General features: G+C 48.3%; 4 protein-coding genes across 4 annotated transcripts; 1 reads left to right on the top strand and 3 right to left on the bottom strand.

The window, feature by feature from the left end:
- Positions 1 to 439: 439 nt before the first annotated feature.
- On the bottom strand, positions 440 to 2,038 carry BO87DRAFT_374932 (uncharacterized protein). The gene is made up of 2 exons (XM_025622907.1): positions 1,979 to 2,038; positions 440 to 1,577 (listed from the first exon to the last, which is right to left on the bottom strand). The coding sequence occupies exons 1-2, from the start codon at positions 1,986 to 1,988 to the stop codon at positions 631 to 633; spliced, it is 957 nt and encodes a 318-aa protein (XP_025481398.1). The 5' UTR covers positions 1,989 to 2,038; the 3' UTR covers positions 440 to 630.
- A 183-nt stretch (positions 2,039 to 2,221) lies between these two features.
- Positions 2,222 to 4,025, bottom strand: BO87DRAFT_374931 (uncharacterized protein). The gene is made up of 2 exons (XM_025622906.1): positions 3,173 to 4,025; positions 2,222 to 3,104 (listed from the first exon to the last, which is right to left on the bottom strand). The coding sequence occupies exons 1-2, from the start codon at positions 3,857 to 3,859 to the stop codon at positions 2,484 to 2,486; spliced, it is 1,308 nt and encodes a 435-aa protein (XP_025481397.1). The 5' UTR covers positions 3,860 to 4,025; the 3' UTR covers positions 2,222 to 2,483.
- Positions 4,026 to 4,420: 395 nt separating this feature from the next.
- On the bottom strand, positions 4,421 to 6,462 carry BO87DRAFT_432801 (uncharacterized protein; the record flags this gene model as incomplete). The annotated part of the gene is made up of 1 exon (XM_025627633.1): positions 4,421 to 6,462. The coding sequence occupies one exon, from the start codon at positions 6,460 to 6,462 to the stop codon at positions 4,717 to 4,719; it is 1,746 nt and encodes a 581-aa protein (XP_025481396.1). The 3' UTR covers positions 4,421 to 4,716.
- A 6,480-nt stretch (positions 6,463 to 12,942) lies between these two features.
- On the top strand, positions 12,943 to 14,932 carry BO87DRAFT_395424 (uncharacterized protein; the record flags this gene model as incomplete). Its single annotated transcript, XM_025625185.1, has 7 exons — positions 12,943 to 12,957; positions 13,037 to 13,187; positions 13,797 to 13,906; positions 14,036 to 14,062; positions 14,334 to 14,405; positions 14,460 to 14,659; positions 14,866 to 14,932. 7 exons carry the CDS (start codon positions 12,943 to 12,945, stop codon positions 14,930 to 14,932), a joined length of 642 nt encoding a protein of 213 aa, XP_025481395.1.
- Between the last annotated feature and the right edge of the window lie 5,409 nt (positions 14,933 to 20,341).

Here is a 20,341-nt window from a genome sequence, read left to right as displayed (position 1 = left end):
GGGCGGCACGACAACGAACTGGCCCGATTCAATGCGAACACTTGCACAAAGCGCGGGTCGCTACAGACAAAGGGTATGAAAGTCCATCGAACAGACACCTGCAAGGAAGGCAGGGGAGGCTCGGAGCGAGTGGGAAGAGTCGTCGACGGTCGGTTGTGGCTCTGCAAAGGGAGTTTGTATGATGCCAAGCCGCGGGCGACGTGAAGGAGGTCGGGGTCACCTGACTACCGCTTTGGGTTTAGTGTCGCGCGCCTGCGATATGGAGTATTCCAGATATTATATCTTCTATTCATCTGTATGACAGGCTACTGAAGAAGATTTGTATTCCTTCCACTCTGAAAAATTAGAAATCATTCTAGTAATGGCTAACATCTAATTTGTCATTCTCGATACATAACCTGAAGACCAACTACTACGGTGTTATTCAATATCTAGGCAATTTGATTGAAACTAAGTACAAAAAGGCAATCTGTAGAGAGTATAGTCATCATAATACCGTAGTAGTGGCCCTTGGGGCTCTGTGGAAAGCATCTTGCGGTTAGCGACTCAGGGGTGCCCTTGGGCTTTGGGGGTCTTAGCAGGCTGATGATGGACGAAACAAACACACCAACGTGGCTTTGTACTTGTCACTCATATGAAACGTGAAATCTCGCGAAAGCCCACATTATCTATGACTATATCTCGCTCGGCTCCAGTAGGTTGCCGATCAAACATAGCCCTGAATGGGATCACAAGAGGCTGTCCGATTATCGACGTTGGCGTAATGACTACCTCCTGAATAGAAAATGCGAGCTGCATATTTGCGGGCTGCTGGACTAGAGGTGGCATTTGGTCGGGTTGCTGGCGTAATTGGTCGATAAGTTGTCTAGTAGTACCCGGTCTACCTATGTTGGGAGGGGCAAGTTGCCATTTCTCAAGGCGTACTTCTCTGCTCCTGGATTTGATCGAGACAATAAGTACAATTCTAGTGTCTCCAGAAGAATTCTGAAACCACCAGGTTGCGTCGCGCCGGAGCTTTGCCATAGATTCTGAGACACCAGTTTCGAAAACAAGTGTCGGCCATCCACTTAGCTGGCCAAAAGAAGGCGGGCGGCTCGAAGGGTAAAAGCTATGGTCAGGTTGCTTGCCGTGTGTCGAAACAGTACCGGGGTTTGTGGTTGTAGCCCCCCAGGAAACTTCTGTTCGTGGTATCCCCATTTGAGCTCTCTGGTCTTCGATGTAACGCATTATTTCTGTCGTAGTGAAATCATGTGAAGCAGATGGTACGACCTTGAAGAGCCCTGTATTTGCTTCCCACATGAACCGAACTCCAATATCGGGCAGTATGTCATCAGCTTCGCTCAGCCTGTCAATGGTCGTTTGGGGCATGCCCATGAGGACCAGCCATTGGTTTCCATCCCCTCCATTCTGCTCCAGTTCGGTGTAAATGGCCTTCAGCGCAGTCTGTAACCGTTTCGAAGTTGAGCATGACTGATATGAGCGTAGTTGATAGGAGGGTGGCAAATCAGCAAGAATATTGTATGGTGCGCTAATTCCGTTGATAACCGGATCATCTGATATGCTTTGACGGGAAAGACCTGGAAGTGGCTCCGAAAAGATGTCAGATTTCAAGGAAGCCATGATTGAGAATGATTATCAGGATGGGTGGACTGGATATGGAGTGAATAGATATGGGACAATTGGGAGAGGAGTGTGTGTAGTTTATGAAATAAGCCCGTGAAGATTATGTAGGAGAGATAGGAGGGAATGAAGGTGTGTAGAAAGAGTTTGAAAGATTGTAAAGAAAGTGAATATAATAAGGAACCTGAGGCAGAGATATGGGAAGTGAATGAATAGCGAAAAAAATAAGAAATGAAAAGGCAGAAAAGATTTTGGAAGCATAATTATAACATATAAAGCATGCAAACTAGAAAAGTGTAGAGGAGTGCAGGTAGTAATAAGTACAAATTTATAACATGGGGATTTTCATTTCACATACCATCTTCCATTGCTGAATTATTGGGTATACACAGCTTATTCGGTTGGAACTGAATGTGTGGTGTTGGCTGCGGAAATTAGGTGGTGGATGAGTCGTTTAAGTACTACGCACCATGGCTATCAACACATGAGTATCATACATACATCATGTGCCACTTGAGTGTTGACCACATATGACGAAACTTTATACAGAATTTATACTACAGAGATTATACTCTTGAGGATGTTAACTCGTAAACTCACTGCTATGTGCAAAGGCTCATTTCATTCAACATATCGTTTCCGTAGAAGCTAAGTAGACCATGCTTCGCGGTCATCATGCAATCAATATTCACACAGGGGTAAACAACATGAAGAGCAAATCCTCTTCATCTCATCGAGACAGGGGAATCAATAACAAGAAAAGAGAAGGTTCATCAAAATAACATAAGGCACACCTATACGCAAGGTAACCGAGACGTTTAGCCAACGCTGAGACATCGAAATATCCAATACTCGGCTTTAGTCTAGTCGTGCCCAGACACCCTCCGCCTCCAATCATCACCAATGCGGTGGACATCGACCACATTGATCCGCTTGCCAATGCCGGTGACACCCTCCTTCTGCCACCATTTCTCGCCCTTGTCTGCAAGAGCAGACTCATCATCGCTGTCAACAAGACCACCGTGACCGATTTCGCCTCCGACGACGATGACCGTATCCCGAACCCAGCCAGAGATGAGCTTTACATGCTCTCCTGCTTCCCCGGTAAGGGACTCCTGAACATACACTACCTCCGGAGAAAGGTGGCGAAGAAGATGCACAAACCCTGTCGCGGTGCTGAAGGGCATGATGGTGTTCTCCTTCTCCACAAGTGCCTGCGCCTGGGTGTACATCGTCTTGAACAATGGTGTAGACCCCTCGTCTTCATCAACCTGGCGAGATTCCGAGGGCGACTCTCCCTCGAGAAGCTCACCAGACGCAACAGCTTCTTCGGGGGCGATGTTGGAATAGGAAGAGGCAACAGACAAGTCCGGCTGAGAGGAGCTTCCCTGCTTCGGGGCGTGCTTGAGACCGGGGGCATAGATCATGATGAAGACCCTGGCCGTATCCAGGTTGACGTGTTCGGGGAGATGAGAAAGGATAGACTGCGCAGAAAGCAAAAGACCATTAGCATAACCCGCTTTAGCACCTACACCAAACGATCAAGACTTACCACATGCTGCGAAACGATATCATCCGGATCCACCTGCGCAGACTCCGACGAGACCACAATCGCAACAGTCCTCTTCTTCGTAGCAGACACTGGGCCGCCAACACCAACATCACGAACCGGTAACGCCCCCGTCATAGTTGGCGCAGGCTGTTCCGCGCGCTGAGCTCTCGAAGCGACCTCCTCCGACCAGCGAGAATGATCCTCGAAGTCACCCCTATCTTCCTCACGAATCGAGGTCAGCGCACCACCCACGAAAGCTCCCGCGGCAGCGACTCCCGCAGCAACCTTCTTGCTAGCGCCATCGAAGATCTGCTGGGGACTAGGAGTGCGGCGCAGCGCACCCTGCATGCGCGCCATCATGCTAGCATCATCCCCTGGTATATCCGTAGCGGTTGAACGGGCGTAATCGTCCGCATATTCGCCATGAGGGTATCCCTCGGGGGCGGGGAAGCGGTCATCGTGCGGAGGGGGGATAGTAGTAGTATCGCGGTCGTTATTGTTATTATTATCGTCATCGTCCTCGCTGCGTTCGCTCCAGATCCAGGCTGCAATGCTAACAGTTGCGATGCCCACGGTAACAGCAAGAGGCACCCAGTATCCCAGGACGGTCCGATTACCAGTGGAGCTGAAGCCGGCGCCGGCTCCGACCCGCCGGCGGCGAGCATCCTGGGAGTAAGGAAAGGACATCGCGATCACACTGAACTTGGGGCTTAATAGTGGCGCATAGACTGGGATGGGTCGCGGTGAGCTGCAAGTCACATCGCAAGTCTCTGTCTAAGGGAGGGGAGAGCGGAGGGGGCTGGGGGGGCGTGTGGTAGTAATGATGGGGATAAGAAAGGAGGAGCTAAAGTCCTAGTAACTAAGTAGTAGTAGCTGCTACTTTGCCGCGCGGGCTGGGCTGGCCTCGGACGAACCGAGAAACATGTGGCTGGTGATATGATAATAGTTTCCCGCTGTTTATTGGTACCGCGGGTTGCTTTTTCTGCCAGGAGCAACCAATGGTTTCCCTTACGGTATGGTACGGAACTGCCCGGGGTAGACTACAATCTCTCTTCCTCGGCCCCATTTTTATGCTGCTTACTCCCTGTAGTTATGCACTTCCCGCATAAGCCGATTCAGCTTGCCGTCGGCACGTGGTTCTGGGGTAGTTGGAGATCACATGACTATTATTAGATGTTATAAGACAAGCTCTTAAAGTGCAATTGTCTTGCTAGGAATCAGAAAACCCCGTAAATGCGATAAAACGATCACGTCAATAAGACCGAAGCTAATGACTCCCTCCTTGCCATTCACTCCGTATCCCCCAGGAAGCAACGATCCGATATCCGGAATAACCCCAGCAGATAATTAGAAAGGAAAAAGTATGGACGAAAAAGAACTATGTGTACATATGCGAATGAAGACATGAAAAGAAAGTTCGATGAAGCATGAAAAAAGACTTAAAGTGAATGCAAATGAACCCAAAGAGAAGCATAGATATCATGAAATCGTGAGTCGAAGGACAAGGCCGCATTTCTCTCTTGCTGCACAAACCATCATTCCTTTCAGATCATCATATTCGATTCCAAAGGTATTTCAGTTTGTTCTTCGGGCAGCAAAAAGTTGAATCCATCAAATAAATTGTGTTCAAAACCGAACCCAAAGCCATATTCGTTCGGGTTGCTTTCTAATTCTGGAGTCTTTGTGAGTTGCCGCGCGGCCAGCTGCTCTACAGTATACTGATCCAAAGTAGCTGTGAATAGATCCGTATTAGAGCCGTCCTCCGTTCCAATATTAAAAGCTAGCGAGTCTGCAACTTCCGCATTCTTGCCATCTGGGGAGCCAACTTGGAGCCCATGTTCGGGATTCTCTGCGGGCGAGAGTGATCGAGGTCTGATTGCAGCAACATCATACGAGGGTTCGATAGAGGGATACATTTTGAGGCCATTTTCAAGCACGAGCAGGGAGGGCTCGACGGTTGTGCAAGTGGTAGGTGGAACATCACTAGTGTTGCGCACAGGTGATCTTAGATTGTTATCGTTCTTCGAAGCCACCACGGGGCTGCCAGCGGAGGAAGATGCAGACTCGGAACGAGCGTTAACTGCGTCCTTGAAAGACGATTCCGAGGCATCTTCCATAGACCAAGTTTCATCATCATCGCAAGATGCAGAAGTACCATTGGCGAGTGAAGTGGGCTTGTAGGGCTTCTCCGAATCTCTCCTTCGATTGATTTCTCTCGCAGATATCCTTTCAGGAGTTGAAGGTGTCGGGGAACCAAGGTCTGGTGATACATTCCTCACCATTGGCCCGGGTAGTCTGAGTTGGCGCTTCAGGTCGGCAATATGGTCGTCTTGCCTTGACCAGCTACCCTCCCCCTGCCACACAGTTAGTGATGGAACCATCTGAGTATATGAGTTTGGGGATACCGAAATAGGCTCGATAACGAAAGGATCATCTAGGGCCACAGAGGGGTCCATTCTCACAAAGGGCAGAGACACCTGGGAGGTCTGGACATTCTGCATAGCCGTAGTGGTATTGTTCTGGGTACCTACCTGCTGTATGATATCCTCATGGCAGGGACTCTGGCTCACGCGGGAAGAGAGGCTCTGATCTGAAGAAGCAGTCCGGGCTGTATCGAAAGAGGACTGTGTCGAACCAACTCTAGACTCTGGTTTCCTCATAGGTGTCTGTACTAGATTGGACGAAGTCTGTGATCCCAGGGGAGATCTCTGTGCCGAATCATAAGAGCTCTGCACTGGCTTGACAACGGGCTGCGCCATTGGTGACATCGACACGTAATAGTACGGACAAATTGGCATATAGTTCGTCCCAGACCAATTGAGGAGCTCGTAGTTGTCTGGCTCTGACCGCTTCACCTCAGCCAGAGCAACATCGAAGAGATAACCAGGCCTAGTCCAGAAGTACAACTCGCCCAATGTGTTCCTCCACGATTCCATCATCAATGCATGCAAATATGGGTCGGGTGCCAAAAGTTGCGCATCAGGGGTAGGCGGCTGTAGCCATCTTAGATGGTCGCCTCGGGCATAGAATCGAATGACCCCGTGCATGAATCCGCCATCGTTAACGGGGATATCGATAATCTTTGAGAGGGCAGCGGCGGTCATCAGAACGGACTTTCGTGCCTCTTGGATCTTGCTTGGCGGATCAAGACAAACGGTGCAGTCGTATCCGTGTAATGCAGCTGTAGGGCGTAGGATAGTTCCAGGGGATGCCCAAGGAGGTATGGGTGTGTTCCTCCATTCAGGGTAGAAGTGATTGCACGCGAACCAGTGAACAACCAATTGGGTCATGTTGACTTGGTGTTGCTACCACTGGGTTGAAGCACACGAGGGGATGTGGTTGATGAGAAGTATCCCAGGGGAAGTCAAGATCGGATGGAAAAGATGAAGTAGATTGAAAATGCGTCTAGAAGAAGTTTCCATCTCTGTATAGAGTAGAAATTCCAATGCTGGTGGGAAACAAAGAAGGGCATCTTGTGTTATCGACGTAGTGAAGGCGAGGGTCTTCGACGCAGTGAAGGACAAGACAGACAATGTTTTTTTTTTTGGATATCGATGCAAATGGGCAGTTTGAGTAGTAGGCAAACATATTGCTGCTGCTGATGATGGTTAATACTCTCGAAATTCATCTGAGAGGTTGGAAGGTGGGTAAACGCAGTAGAGTGAGAGTATGTCATGTATAGCTAGAATATACTAGTATTGAATCTCATCATGTTGGCTAGTGGCTCCTAGTACTAAACTTGCAGCGTGGGCATATAGACTCTGGGTTAAGCGATAATACAATAAGTAAAAACTTTCCACACTACACAGCATAGGACAAGCTCAAATTTCTATATGTTGATGGGCTTTCAGTGTCATGACGTGGTGGGATCTAAGGGAGTATGCGCCTCTATCATTGATACAACTTGTGTCTATTATGCAGATATGATGCCAGGTTATATACCCAGTTGATTGTGAGTAAAAGTATGAGCTTGAACTATTTGGAACGGGTTGTACAAGCCTCTTGTTGTGTATAAGTATAAGACACAGTCCGCAATTCCATCCTTTGTGGAGTAAGATTATGAAAGAATTATAGTATACATCTATTCTAGCCACATCATGGATTATATGTGCTTACCTATCATACATCCAGGTCAGCCTCTAGAGTACTGCATGATACGTAGATACTGCAAGGTCGTCGAGATCAGACAATCCTCTGGCCTACTATATTGATCCCAGAGCTGTACAGTATGAACCCGATGGTCCGAGGAAAAAGAGATAAACATCCTGCATTTGATTTACTATCTTCGTCCTCATTGTCCGCACAATGGTCTCATCCAATGTACAAAATGCCCACACACCGGTGAGCGAAACGTGCGTGTCTCACGCGCTATCCCACCAATACCGGAAAAGCTGAAGCGAAACCAGCGACAAGGACCTATTATTAAGTACCAAAAATATGAGGGTCTCCACTGAGTAGTATCCCCACTTGTAGCTGAAGCAAAGCCTTTCTCATTTCCAGACGAGGAGCAGTCGTTGAAGAAGCAGCAAGTGCTGGAATAATTGCGACATAGTGAGTTGAATAATGGCTTCGCATAGCAAACGAAGTTGCAAATCCAACTCACGGACAACATCAGATCACGCAATGGTATGATATCGACTTATCATCGCCAGACCTGATCAGTTCATGAAGAGGGTTCCGGTTCCTCAATCCTTCTATTCCCGAAACCCGTGGACCCCGCAGTGGGTCGAGATAGGAATATTTGTCTGAGATAATCCCGTGCGCGGCATCTCACGTCTCATTCATTGCCCTGGGCATAAGTTCACGGTCCGGCGAGCATTGGGCAAATCAATCAGCATGTTGGATGGAGATTGGAAGGATCCTTGATCTCAGCCAGCCCTCGATCATTAGAGCTCCACTTGCTGATCACCTTGGATGTTGTCAAGAATTGGAGATAAGAGCCAGGCAAGTGCAAGGATTGTAGTTAGTATCTGTATCTGACTTCGTCTTATCAACAATAGATTTCGATTCTTGTCTTCCTTTCTTTTTTTTTTTTTTTTTTTTTTTTTTTTTTTTTTTTTTTTTTCATTTTCCATCCAGCCACCAGACAAACTCGGTGTGGATTCAGAGTCGGCAGACATTCGGTAGGCCGCCGCCCCTCTTCACAGGGCGACTGCAGTAAGCACGAAGTGAGAACGCTTAAAAACCAAGGTCACCAAGAACGAATGGATTTCCTATCGGGCAACACAAACCCCGCTTGGTGGCTTTCCAGTTGCAGCGACATGCAGATTCCGCTAATGGCTTAACCTCTTCTTTTTGGCCCGAGAATCATGTTGCCGCAGTTACACTACTTATTCTTTTTCTTTCTCGCTTTCTTTTCTTTTCTTTTTTTTTTTTCTCTCTCGTAGACTTCTTACTGTACGAGTTCTTGGTGCTCCACTGGTTCTCTTTTAGTGACTAATGATGGATGGAATTGGATGGTTAAGGAACTTCCGATCGGGGTAACAAACGGAGCATCATACTTGGCGGGAAGGTCTCACTGCTGGCAATGTCTTAGTTCTTGGTGGTGGTGGTGGTGGTGGTGGTAAATGATGGTGGTAGTGAGGGAGATACGACATCCAGTCAGATGACCGTTCCTGGCACAGGCACACGAACCACATCAGAACCAGTAGTAGTAGTAGTAGTAGTAGTAGAAATCATAACCCACGGGCACCAAGCAAAAGGAACAACAACAATATCAACAATGAAAACGACCAGACAAGTTAGTGCGGAGTACCCTGTATCGATGTCCCCCCTTTCAAGGTAGTATCTCTCTTTATCTCCCCCTACCGTGCAGCTTGCAGGGGGGAAAAAAAACAAAAACAAACACAATGTATCGTTAAACGGCTTATTATGCCAGGACAGATCAGAGGGTCACTCGGTGTTTCAGGTATATCCCGGTTACAATGCTTGCAAGAACATGCAGTAGGTCGATACTTAAATGCAGAGTGATGTGTCCTGCTTAGCTCGATCAACTAGCGGTACTAGTAAGGAATGGGAGGTTCAGGCATCAAGGCCCTACCATTTCTATTAACAATTATATCAATTTCTCTAGTTATAGGAAGGAGAAGGGGATCTCAATCTCGGCCGCAGAAACCAAAATGGCGGGCGGGCCGGGAAATTTCCAGTTTTCTGTGACCAATCATGGATTTATCGTCTATCCTGGTGAGGGATAATTGCTATGGTGGTTCTTTATCCCTTGCCTTCCTTTTGGACTTTTTGATGTGTTGTTATCCTTTTTGAGGGGCACCATTTTGGTGATAAGCCGGTAAGTAGGTATGCGCCCGAATGATAATGCGGGATTTAGCTGGAGGTCTCAAGGGGGACGAGGGAGATTGATTGGCTTGGGTCGGTTCCTACCTTTTTGAGGAGGTTCGGATATAAAGCCCAGGCTGACTAGTTACTACCGTCTCACTAGTTAGTGGTCATATAGGTGTAGCGATACTACAATACTATATTATCTAGCCCCTGGATGGTTGCGACCGGACCCAAAGAGGGTAAGCTGGTGAAGTACGGAGTCCGGAGTAATTGCTCCCAGTTTCTGCCTAAAAAGTACGATGTCTGAACCCCAAGATAACACCAGGGGAAGGAAGATCTGGGTTGAGAATGAGGCGCCGTTTCCGACCGATGACTGTCCGAAGGAGCCATGTCCGCAATGATGAGCTCTTACTATTCCTTACTAGCTTGATACTATGGAGTACTACTCTGTAATACTAGCAGTCTAGGTGAAAAGGCCACCTGACATGTTTGCGTGCGAGAGATCCATGGCATGGCTAGACTACAGTAGTAGACTAGACGGTTGCTTCGGTGCTGCCCACTAGTGACTAACTACTGTATGTACTCCACTCTTTGGTTTCCCCGGATATAAGGGATTCGCCGTTTGAGGCGGGATTGGAACATTCAAGCGCGCTTTGCTCGTGCTAGGTTGATAGTCCCTAGCAATTGGCCCATAGCCACCAATAGCGTAGCAGAGAGTGTTTATTTGGAGAATCAGATGGTTCAACCTCTCACCTAGATGAGTATTTTGGGTCTTGTAGCTAATGTCTTGCAGACACTCAACCACTGCAGTCATCAAGAAAGAATCCGTTGGTAGGAAGCTCGTCCATCATCTCCATGGAGGAGTCAGCATCTACCACTCCGTTTGCGTCGTAGCTACCAACATGTCCGTGCCAGGTTACTCCCCAGGTTTCAAGGCTCCTGGGCTATATATTAGAGAGGACCGTGCGGTTGGGCCATCCAATGGCAGGAACCTTGTCAGAATATCTGGCTTTTTGGACCTGGATCTCTCAACTCCGCATTTTCGCTGTCCCCGCTATTAAGATACACGTCAACGTGAGCTAGTCGAAAGCGCCACTGATTTAATACAACGGTCGACCATGACGCCGCTTAAGGTAATTGACAGCCGTTGACATGGTACGGAGTGGTGCAAATAAGCATTAGGCAAACCAATGGTCAGGCACCCCGCGTAGGTTGGTCGGTCGGTTCGATGGCGTTCAGGCCAGCCATTGCAATCCCTTGACAAGTTGTATTCTATTATCATTAGCTAATTGATTAGTGGCATCATGATGGGTCTATGACATGCGTTCCTTTCGGCTTTTGCTCGGATGTTCGGATTAGCAGTCCAGCATCCAGGGATAACAAACAAATATACCATCAGTGTTAGTAGCATAACGGCACAGTATTTAACCCAGCTTTCGACAGTTCGGCATTCGTATGAACCTCGTTCCGACTGAATGATAGTCGGGTTAGAACGGTGGAACCGCGGTTGACGTCCGATGCTGCGGAGGACACTCTCCGCACCGTATGATGTTCGTCTGGTTAATGTGTAGTAGTGTGTATAATTCGGACCCAAAGATATCCACTTTTTTTTTTTCTTTTCGTACTTTGCAATTCGATGAGCATTCAGGCAACATGCTATCGAGTCAATGCATGATTTCTCGAAATTGCTTTCCCACTTTAAGTATCTTTTTCTCGCCGAGGTACGGAGTACTCTGCGATAGTGGATCCTGGAGAAATTGCATTGGAAAGAGGAGCTGAAATTGATGCTTCCTGACTCGCTGACTCGTCAAATTCAAACTTGGCCCAGGATCCATGGTTTATGCAGTGGAAGGGAAACCACGCGAATGAGAATCGCCCGTGCTTGCCAACTGCGGCATCGGAACATACTACTACTATTGTGAATTAACGAACTGATCTGACTACGGCAGAACGTTCCCTCTTCCTTCGCCTCTGCAAAATGGAAGAATGGATGTTACTAGAAGCAAGTAACTCCGTATACTGGTACGCCAACCATGATTTAGACTGCAGGATAGGCGATGATATGCGCCCGCCGGAGCCCGTCTGTCAAGTTAGCATGGAAATGACGCGGTTGGAAGGCAAAGCCCCGAATAAGATGTTGAGATGGCGACGTTGCTTGTCGATCACGCGGGAACTCCTTACAGGGGATCTGCAATGGCACTAAACCGGGGATAGACGATAGATGGAGGATATATCCACTTCCTGGGAAACTTGCAGCTCAGGCCCCGTCTTTCTCGCGACGACCGTTGAAAATCAATGCCAGTCAAGCGATGGCAGTTGCCTTTTTGTTTTTGAAACAGTCAGACAGGAAATTGTAGATGATCTTGACAAGCTGGTAGCGAAGGGGCGGAATGTGGATGACAATTTGTGCCTTAGTACTTAGTAATGGTGGGCCTTTCCACTAAGTACAATCTCCGCATGCACCACCACCGAGTCAAACCGCGCCCGCGACTTATCAGCCGGCTTGATGTACCGTCCTCATCATCCGTCCATCTAGATAACCATTTGGGCCTGTGTGGTTTTGGGCCGTAGCTTACACACCCAACACGTGCGATCAGACATTGACCCAACCTAATGGAAACTGTATGTAGGCGGTCACTCTCTGAGTGAGACCAGTCAGGCAGGGTTGCTCACCGACAGTCGCCAGTAGCTTAGAATACGGCGGATGGGATCCCTTGTGGCTAAGCTATTGAATCTTTTGCGCTCTCCTCGCTTCGCCATCTTTACGTGTAGCAAGTCTTCATAGTTTCAGCTTGCATGCTTATTGATTATATACAAAGTATAAGTACGCTAAGCCCACGATTGTCGTGGTGTTTTGGAGGGTAGGCAGTGCCGAAATATATGCAACTAGGATTCGAGTGCATTGACCGATTCCAGAACTCCCCGAAGAATATAGCGCATGCTTACCGACCTGCGGCATCAATATTCTGTAGTACTAGTGAGAAGTATAGTAGAAGAGAGCCTTTCACTTTCTCTTTTTTGTGCTAACGGGCACCGTTGCTTGACCAGGTGAATCCTCCGTCGTGTTGTTTCAGTAATCTTCAGTAGTAAGCACAATCACCAAGATCCATCCTCATGATGATATATCTTCAAAGCGGGGAGAAACCGCAAACCGTGTCACTGAAAGCCAACTGGTATGTCGAATACTGGGCATTGCATTGCACTGCATCAATAGTCCAAATTCTAATCTGAAGATTGACTGTACATCAGTCTCGTTTGCAATTGACCCGGCATCTCAGATCACTCAGATCCAATTCAAGTCTATTGCGCTCTCCCCGCGCACCCAACTGGAACACACACATTCTTTCTTGGCTATAGCTTGTAGCTGACAAACAGGTGGCCATAGGGTTTGAGGATCCAGCACAACATATCCTCCGCACTGCTGTAGATGGATTCTGAATCGGTCTCAGGGATGAGAAGATGCGTTATCAGTCTCGAGTATCATCGCTGACATCATGTACACAACCGTAGTAAGAGAGTGAATAAGGTTCTCATCCATTGATTCGGGAGTCTGAACCTTCCCATGGTACACAACCGGGAGTGTGAGAGTGTGTTGTGTTGGAGGCTGCGACAAAACTCCGTGGATACCGGTCACTTCAACTTCACGGCATTGAGGGGGGACACGGACCGTGGCTATCGATTAGGTTACTCTTGGTGGAACAATCTGAACCGCGGAATCCCCCACGGGAGGCTTCCACTGGTTGGTTAGAGATCAGCATTCCCTGAGTCGGGACATGACCAGGAGAGTTTTCCTGTCACTGGTAATGTAGGAAAATAAAAGATTAAATCATTAGTCTGATACATGTACTCCATACACGGTCCATAGAGACTATTAGTCTAGGTAGGGTTGGGAAATTGGGGATTGGCAAATCCCCCTCAATGTTTCGTCATGCTTTGTGCGTTGGGCAAAGAATCTGGGGTGGGCGATAATCCTGGCTAAGATCATTGCAGGATAATCATCGAAAATCTTGACTCGTTTCATCAGGAGACTCGAGAAGAGACTGGAGTTTGGTAGAATCAACTTGGCAACCTATTTGTTGTTGCAGTCTTGGCATCGCGTTATCCTTGGATAAGAAGGATAATAATAATGACATTAATCGGTATTATTTGCAAACGCGATCGCCTAGTCATCCGTGGTGCCAGCGGCCGAGGTACCAATGTTAGTTACCTAGTGACTGTTACTACTACTTAAGTAGTCAAATAATACCAAAGTAACTAGTTAGTAGTACTGTGGTATAGTGTTAGCTAAGTGCTACTAGTTACTAGCTCTCTCCAGGCTGTTTCTCCGAGCTTCCGTGCTTGGGTTCAGTTCCTTGGAGGCAGACTCCATTTGGTAGTCATGGCGTGACAGCTAAGAAATTTAGCAGGCGTGTGGTCGCAAATCAGCTTCCAATTTGCTCGTCCGATTGGACTATCCAGGTTACTAGACAGTACTAATTGGTTCCAGTTGATTATGGTCTTATGCATTCAGCACGTTCTGTTGTTCTTCAGTAATTAATACTTTCTGGTATCAATTATCGATTTCTGCCGCACACCAAAGATCTGAAGAAAGCACTGCACCGAACTCCCGAAAAAGTAAAAAATTAAAAATAAAAGAAAGGAAAAAAAGAAAAGAGATAAGGAGGCGGCTCTCTATTTCTCTACTACTATTGCGCGTACTCGGCAGTTAATCACTAATACCAAACATTACAGAGATCTGGTAATGTAAGTAGGAGGAGGTCCAGCTACTTTTTTTACTACTACTACCACTCTCCGTGTCGGAGGGCCAAATCCCCCACAACGAACATCTCCTATCAAACGAGGGAAGATGGGCCGATGAGGCGAATGCAAAGACATCTTCAGTCAGTCAGACCCGCACATCGTTTATCCAAGTTCTCAAGTAGCGTCGCCTTCGATTACCTCACAAGGATGGAGCCGGGTTTGGCCATTGTAGGGGGGGGAATGGTTGACCCGCTCCTAACGTAATATGGAGGTATTATTGGGGACGAATCGTATGTGCGGTACGATGGTTACCGAATGGCAACAACGGCCGCAGAACTACAACCCGCTAGTTTCCCAGCCTAACTTTAGTACCAGTTACCAATATGTACAATATGGAACCGGACTTACCGTACAGCCCCAAAGGTGTCTTAGTCTCACCCGCCTAGCTGGTCGAATCAGAGTGGTTGACTGGTGCAGAAGGGGAGGAAAAGAGAAAAGAAAGAGTGGAAAGAGATTCAGGAGACGTTCGAACATTTAATCTACCTGATAATATTAGCTTCGATGATACGATAAGTGAAGGGAGGGCCACCCACTGGAACCGAGCAAGAATGCTCGTTTACCATTATTTCCCCCATTCCTTGTCTTTTGAGAAATACTCATAATAATAATAATAATAGTATGATGGAAGATATGATTATGGCGAGTTCTCCTTGTATTTTCTGGTATGACTCGCACCTGCAATAAGAGTCATCGTAGAATACCTCACCCCTACTTGGATGTGAGCTTTTTGAGATCAGATCAGAGTCTTCAAAAGATTTTCTTTCCTTATGCGTACGTTGCATACTACGTCCATACAATACACTTCCATCGGGTATCCCCTCGTGGATTTTTAATCGGGCGCCCCCCCAAATTGATCTCTTTACTTTTTCTGCTCCTTGTCGGTTCAACGAACTTAGATTGAACAAGAAAGCGAACGTGAGAAAGGCGAACAAAATAGAAAAAGAACTAAATACACATGGACGATTTTTAAGGATCATCACTGGATTGAACAAAAAGCGACATACGAAGGAAAGAAGAAAAAAGAATAAAAAAAATTAAAAAGAAAAGTCATAAATCAAGAAATACTAACCAAAGAATCAAAAAGTAAAAAGGAAATACAGGGCACGGTTCGGGAGGGTGTGTGCCTGGCGTTCCTTCTCGCGTTCTCTGGAAAATCCCGTCCGCTTGTCTCCGCCTGTCAAGTCAGTCGGTCTCCCCTAAAGTTGAGAGCGAAAGAGAGAAGAGTGAGAAAGTTGTAGTCGCAGCATCCCATCATTCCCTCCCCTCTCTCTCTCTCTCTCTCTCAACTCTCCCCCATTATCTCTCCCTCCTCCCTATTCTATTCCCTTTCCCCTTCTACTCCCTCCCACACCATCAGCCCCTCTTGCTCTTCTTCCCTTTTTTTTTTTTCCTTTCCCGACCCATCCTCTCTGCTTTTCTTTCCCATCCTTCCCGGCTCTCACCATCCCTCCCTCCTCCCCTCCCCCCTGAGCGGCCCGTCTTCTGCTTGATTCAGAAGACAAGGTGCCTAGGATCTGGTTATCGTTTCCTTCTCGATCTCCTATTTGGTTTTGGCATTGTTCCCTTCTTGTCTCTATTCAACATTGTTTGTTAGCTCTGCTTTTTTCCTCTTCTCTTTTTCTTTTCTTGTACATGGCTCGACCGCTCTAGACAGCTTCTGCCATCCCTGGAGCCTTGTGTTCCGCACGTCGTACCTCGTCGCCAGCTCTCCTCCCTCTTCGATCGCCTGATCCCGAGCCTTTCGTTTCTTTTGTCCTCGTCATCATTCGTTTTTTACATCGACAGAACGCTTTTCCTTAATTGTTGTATCAGTATAATTCGGTGGGGACATATTTCCTGCGAAACAGGTACGACCCCATTCCGCCGCTTGCCTTTGCACACCCCCCTTTCGAAACGGCAACCACATTCGCGTTGGAGAAACATCGGTCCTCGAGAGTTCAACTAGCCTTTGAACCGGCTTGTTCTTGTGCAATCCTGAACTGACAACTGTGTGTAGTACAGACTTTCCCCCTGTTGCCTTCTTACAATCTGTCTCCTTTTTCTACCCTTGTTACCTCTCCTCCAGACTTGATCGACGTTAGGCTTGGTTCATTTAGATTGGGCGCTGCGGACAGTCGACGAGCTTACCTGTCGACACATCTCTCCCCGGAGACGCTGTCAGCTACGCGTCGGATGTTATTTCGTTCCGGGTAGTGGAGGAGAACACCATGGCTGCGTTGGTACAGACAATCCCCCAGCAAAGTGGCACGGTTTCTGTGCTTCAAACCCGACCATCCTCTTCTTCGGGCACCTTCACAACTTCCTCGCAACCCGGGCAACAACAAAATCCGCGGAACTCGACGATGTCCTGGAACCCCTATAACAACAACGGCAGTTCGGGAAACTACAGAGTGGGCCACCAGGTCGTGGCCCCCTACGCCTTCACCAGCACCCCAAACCCCTCGAATTCAACCAACATGCAAGCCCGTCAGTCACTGTCCCCTCATCTGAGGCCAGAGCATCGCACATCTTCAGCCCCTTCGGTGCCTCAGGGGCCTGCAAGTCCCGCCAACGTCGGAGTCAACTCGCGTTTCGCCCATCCTGCAGCTGGTTCTGTATCCACTTCTTCCTCCAATTCCTCCGTCCATTCCTACATGTCGAAAGACGACTCGGCGATTCCGACCAGACAAATACGTACCGATGCTCCCTTGCGCCCGCTCTCCACAGTTAACCTTCCTTCACCCTCTTCGAATTTCATGAACATATCCTCACCAACTGTGGCCCGTCCGTCCCCCGACCGCTATCGTCGTGGAAACCGGCGACCGGAAAATGCTGCGGGCACCCAGCCCGCTTCCACGCAGCCTAACGGACCGGCACCTGCACGTTCTGCAACGTTAACCACGGACGACAGTGCCCTCCACATGAGTACTCCCAGCCTTGCGGGTGTGTCTCTGGATCCCCCCCGCCGCATTGGGCATGTCCGCGTGCCCAGTGCTGATGATACTACGCGCGCAGATAAGCCTCAGACAGAGTTAGCCAAGAGGTATAGGCGCCGGAGCTGGGGAAACATTGATAACGCTGGTCTCATCAATATGCAGCTACACTTGCCCACATCATCGCCGACGCCGACAGCAGGTGGCCATGACTACTTCGATCAGAGCACGCGGCCCCGATCGGCACAGTCTCACAAAGAAGTCCAGGGAAGCATTCCGTCCGCCCATTCTTCGACTTCATCTGTACGTGATGCAGGACACAGCGAATCTGCATCATCCTCCAGTAAGAGCGGTCCCAAGACCGATGACAGCAAGCGACCGAACAAACCCTCACCGCTGTCTCAGCCGGTCGAGGTTGACTCTAAGCCCCCGACTCCCAAAGCATCCCAGCCTTCCACAACGCCAAACCCTGCTCCCACGGAGAGTCTCGCTTCCCAGCGTCTTGCCGAAATAACAAAGGGTGACCCTAAGCGACCAGGGAAATCCAGGCTGAGGAGGGCCTTTTCGTTCGGTAGCGCATCAGAGCTCCTCAAAGCTTCCTCGCAAAACAAAAGGGAAGCGATGGCTGCGGAGAGGGCTCGCAGGGAATTGCTGCAAGAGGAACTGGGTCCAGAACAGGCAGCCATAGCCGAACAACAGGAAGCGAGCGGCCTGGGCGAGAGCATTTACTCCTCACATCACCAAGGTCGTATATTCAACAGCTCCACCGACAACCTTTCCGTTTCATCGACAGCCTCCTCCGCCTCTATTATGCTACGCAAGATGGGCAAGGGAATGAAACGATCGACGCGATCATTGGTGGGACTTTTCCGCCCGAAATCGGTGGTGAGCACATCTTCGACCGATGGTGTAATGATTGAGCCCATGGCACCCCAGCTGTCCGTGGTCAACATTGAAGCGGAGAGGAAAAGCACAGCCGTCACCTCAGACTCGCAAGACCATTCTCTTGGTAACTCGTTGTTCTCTAAGGTGGAAACCGATGCAGCGAACGCCGTGACCCATGAAGATGGTGCCCTGGACAAGTCGCGTAAAAGCATTGTCGGAGGAGACAGGGAGCGAGCGGAGGTTCTGGCAGCCGTGAGGAAGGGCATACTGAAGAGTACGTCTTGGTTACCATGATATGATCCTTACGTGTGATATGTCTCGTACTAACGTCCCATATAGAGACCTACTCGGACCCGGCTAACCAGACATATGTGCTCAAATCGTCTGAAAACATGAACGGCAATGACTCGCCGCATTCTAGCGTTCCCAGCACTCCTGAAGACCAGACTCGGTCAGGCAATCGGCGAACCGACGCGGTTAAAATTGCTGGCGAGGATGATTATCTCTCAGAAGGGCGGTTCCAGACCTCTGAATCAAAGAGCGCGCCTATTACCCCACAAGCTGTGATGCCGAAAAGTCTGGTGTTCAGTCCCCGGATCCAGTTCCACGAGACATGGCCGAGTGGGGAGTACGATCGACGTGGTGACATCGCCACGTGCAACCGGTTGACTCCCCTTCTTGCCCAACAAATCAAGGAGGAGCTGAACAATTTCAAAATGGTAAGGAACTCGTCCCTAATCACCCCCTTTCTAAGTGAAGTCGATCGAGTGCTAACTATGCCGCAGGAGATGGAGGTCCACGAGACGTCAAAAATCTATACTCACTTTCTCTGAGCCGCTGCATTTCGAATGGCGTTCTTATTGCGTGTCTTGTGTTATTTACCCTTAGGAGGAGTGTTGGATCTATCAACGGCATGGTATTGAGCCTTGGTGGCTTCTAGACCTGTTTCCTTTTCGCTAGAGAGTCTTTTGGTTTCCGTCTTCAGTCCCATGCCGACTCGGTGTCTAATTGTCCGTCGAGTGTATGGACGTGACCGGGTCGCCCCTTTGTTGTGTTTTTTTTTGCTATGGGTTCTGGGAGTTATGGCGACAGCAACATTCAGGTCTTGGTCTTGTGTCGTGTTCTTTCGTTATTCTGCGCATGGAGATTTATGGGGATTCTACTACAGCAAATGAAGAATAGTGGATCGGCTAAGGGAGGCATCGCCTATGACCCGGTTCCGGATCATTTAGCTTCGATCTACGTCGCACCCAGGATTTGGGCACCGATTTACTTCTTGCGCTTCCTTTCTCCCTCGGCGGCCTGTCACAGCTCGTGCTTTTCGCTTCCTCTTTAATCGTCTTCCTTTCTCCCTCGAGCCCCGATTCCTGGCCGACCATTGCATGCAAGCCACACCGTCTCTTTGAAGTCTCGTTTTGTTCTGCAAGCGTGAAAAATGGGCAGCATCTCTTTGCACATTGTCTCATAGTGTTCATTGTGAAACGTTCTTTTGCTGTTTTCTATTTCCTGCAAGCACCGATCCTTTTTATCGACGTGTTGTCCGTGTACAGCTTTCTGAGACCGGTACACAAGTGAATGTCGCAGCATCATCATCATCATCCATCATCCAAGCATTGACTGGCAATATCAATGCAATTTTTCTTCTTCGCCCTATCTTACGCAATGCTTCCCTGGGACTACATATAGCTGGATTCTAGTTTTGAGGGTGGTTGTCTGGCAAGTCAGCAGACATCGGTCGTAGGTTGTAGAAGTGTATCCCGATGAATTCGAAACCGCGTAGCCCTCGAGCCTCTGAAGAATTCCATTATGATCTGGCTCTGTCAGACATAGGGAGAGGGATGGAGGGAGACAGTGTAATTCTGCTTCAGACCATAGCCACCGTGTTGCTTATTCAAAGAATGAAGTAAAAAGGAAGGAGGAAAGAAAAAAGTAAAACCAGAAGGAGACGACAGCGACAGCCACTAATAAATAAATAAGGCCTCCAGGCAAGAGAAGGAAGGATGGGTAGGTAACTAATTAACTAACTAACCCCCACGCTTTCATCTACAATGGAAAGCGTATGAGTGGATGAACATTGCAAACCCGGCCCCGGTCCCGATAGTACCACGCGAGAGATCCCGAGGGAAAACGCCAATGGGACGAAAATGAATAATCGGGAAAGTAGTAGGAGAAAGAAGAAAATAAGATACAAAAAAAAAAAAAAAAAAAAAAAAAAAAAAAAAAAAAAAAAGAAAGAAAAAGGGAAAGGAAAAAAGAAAAGTCTCTGCGGCATCAGCTGCCACATATTGTTGCCGGG

The sequence above is a fragment of the Aspergillus neoniger genome, assembly GCF_003184625.1.
Source record: "Aspergillus neoniger CBS 115656 unplaced genomic scaffold BO87scaffold_10, whole genome shotgun sequence".
NCBI classification, from domain to species: domain Eukaryota; kingdom Fungi; phylum Ascomycota; class Eurotiomycetes; order Eurotiales; family Aspergillaceae; genus Aspergillus; species Aspergillus neoniger.
Note: the sequence above shows the minus strand (reverse complement) of the source record. Positions and strands in the feature narration are given on the sequence as shown.

Bases quoted from the DNA above. Each gene is read 5' to 3' on its own strand.
- BO87DRAFT_374931 (XM_025622906.1), bottom strand. From the start codon at position 3,859: ATGTCCTTTCCTTACTCCCAGGATGCTCGCCGCCGGCGGGTCGGAGCC. The intron at 3,105-3,172 runs GTAAGTCTTGAT...CTTTCTGCGCAG, and splicing joins ATATCGTTTCGCAGCATGTG to TCTATCCTTTCTCATCTCCC.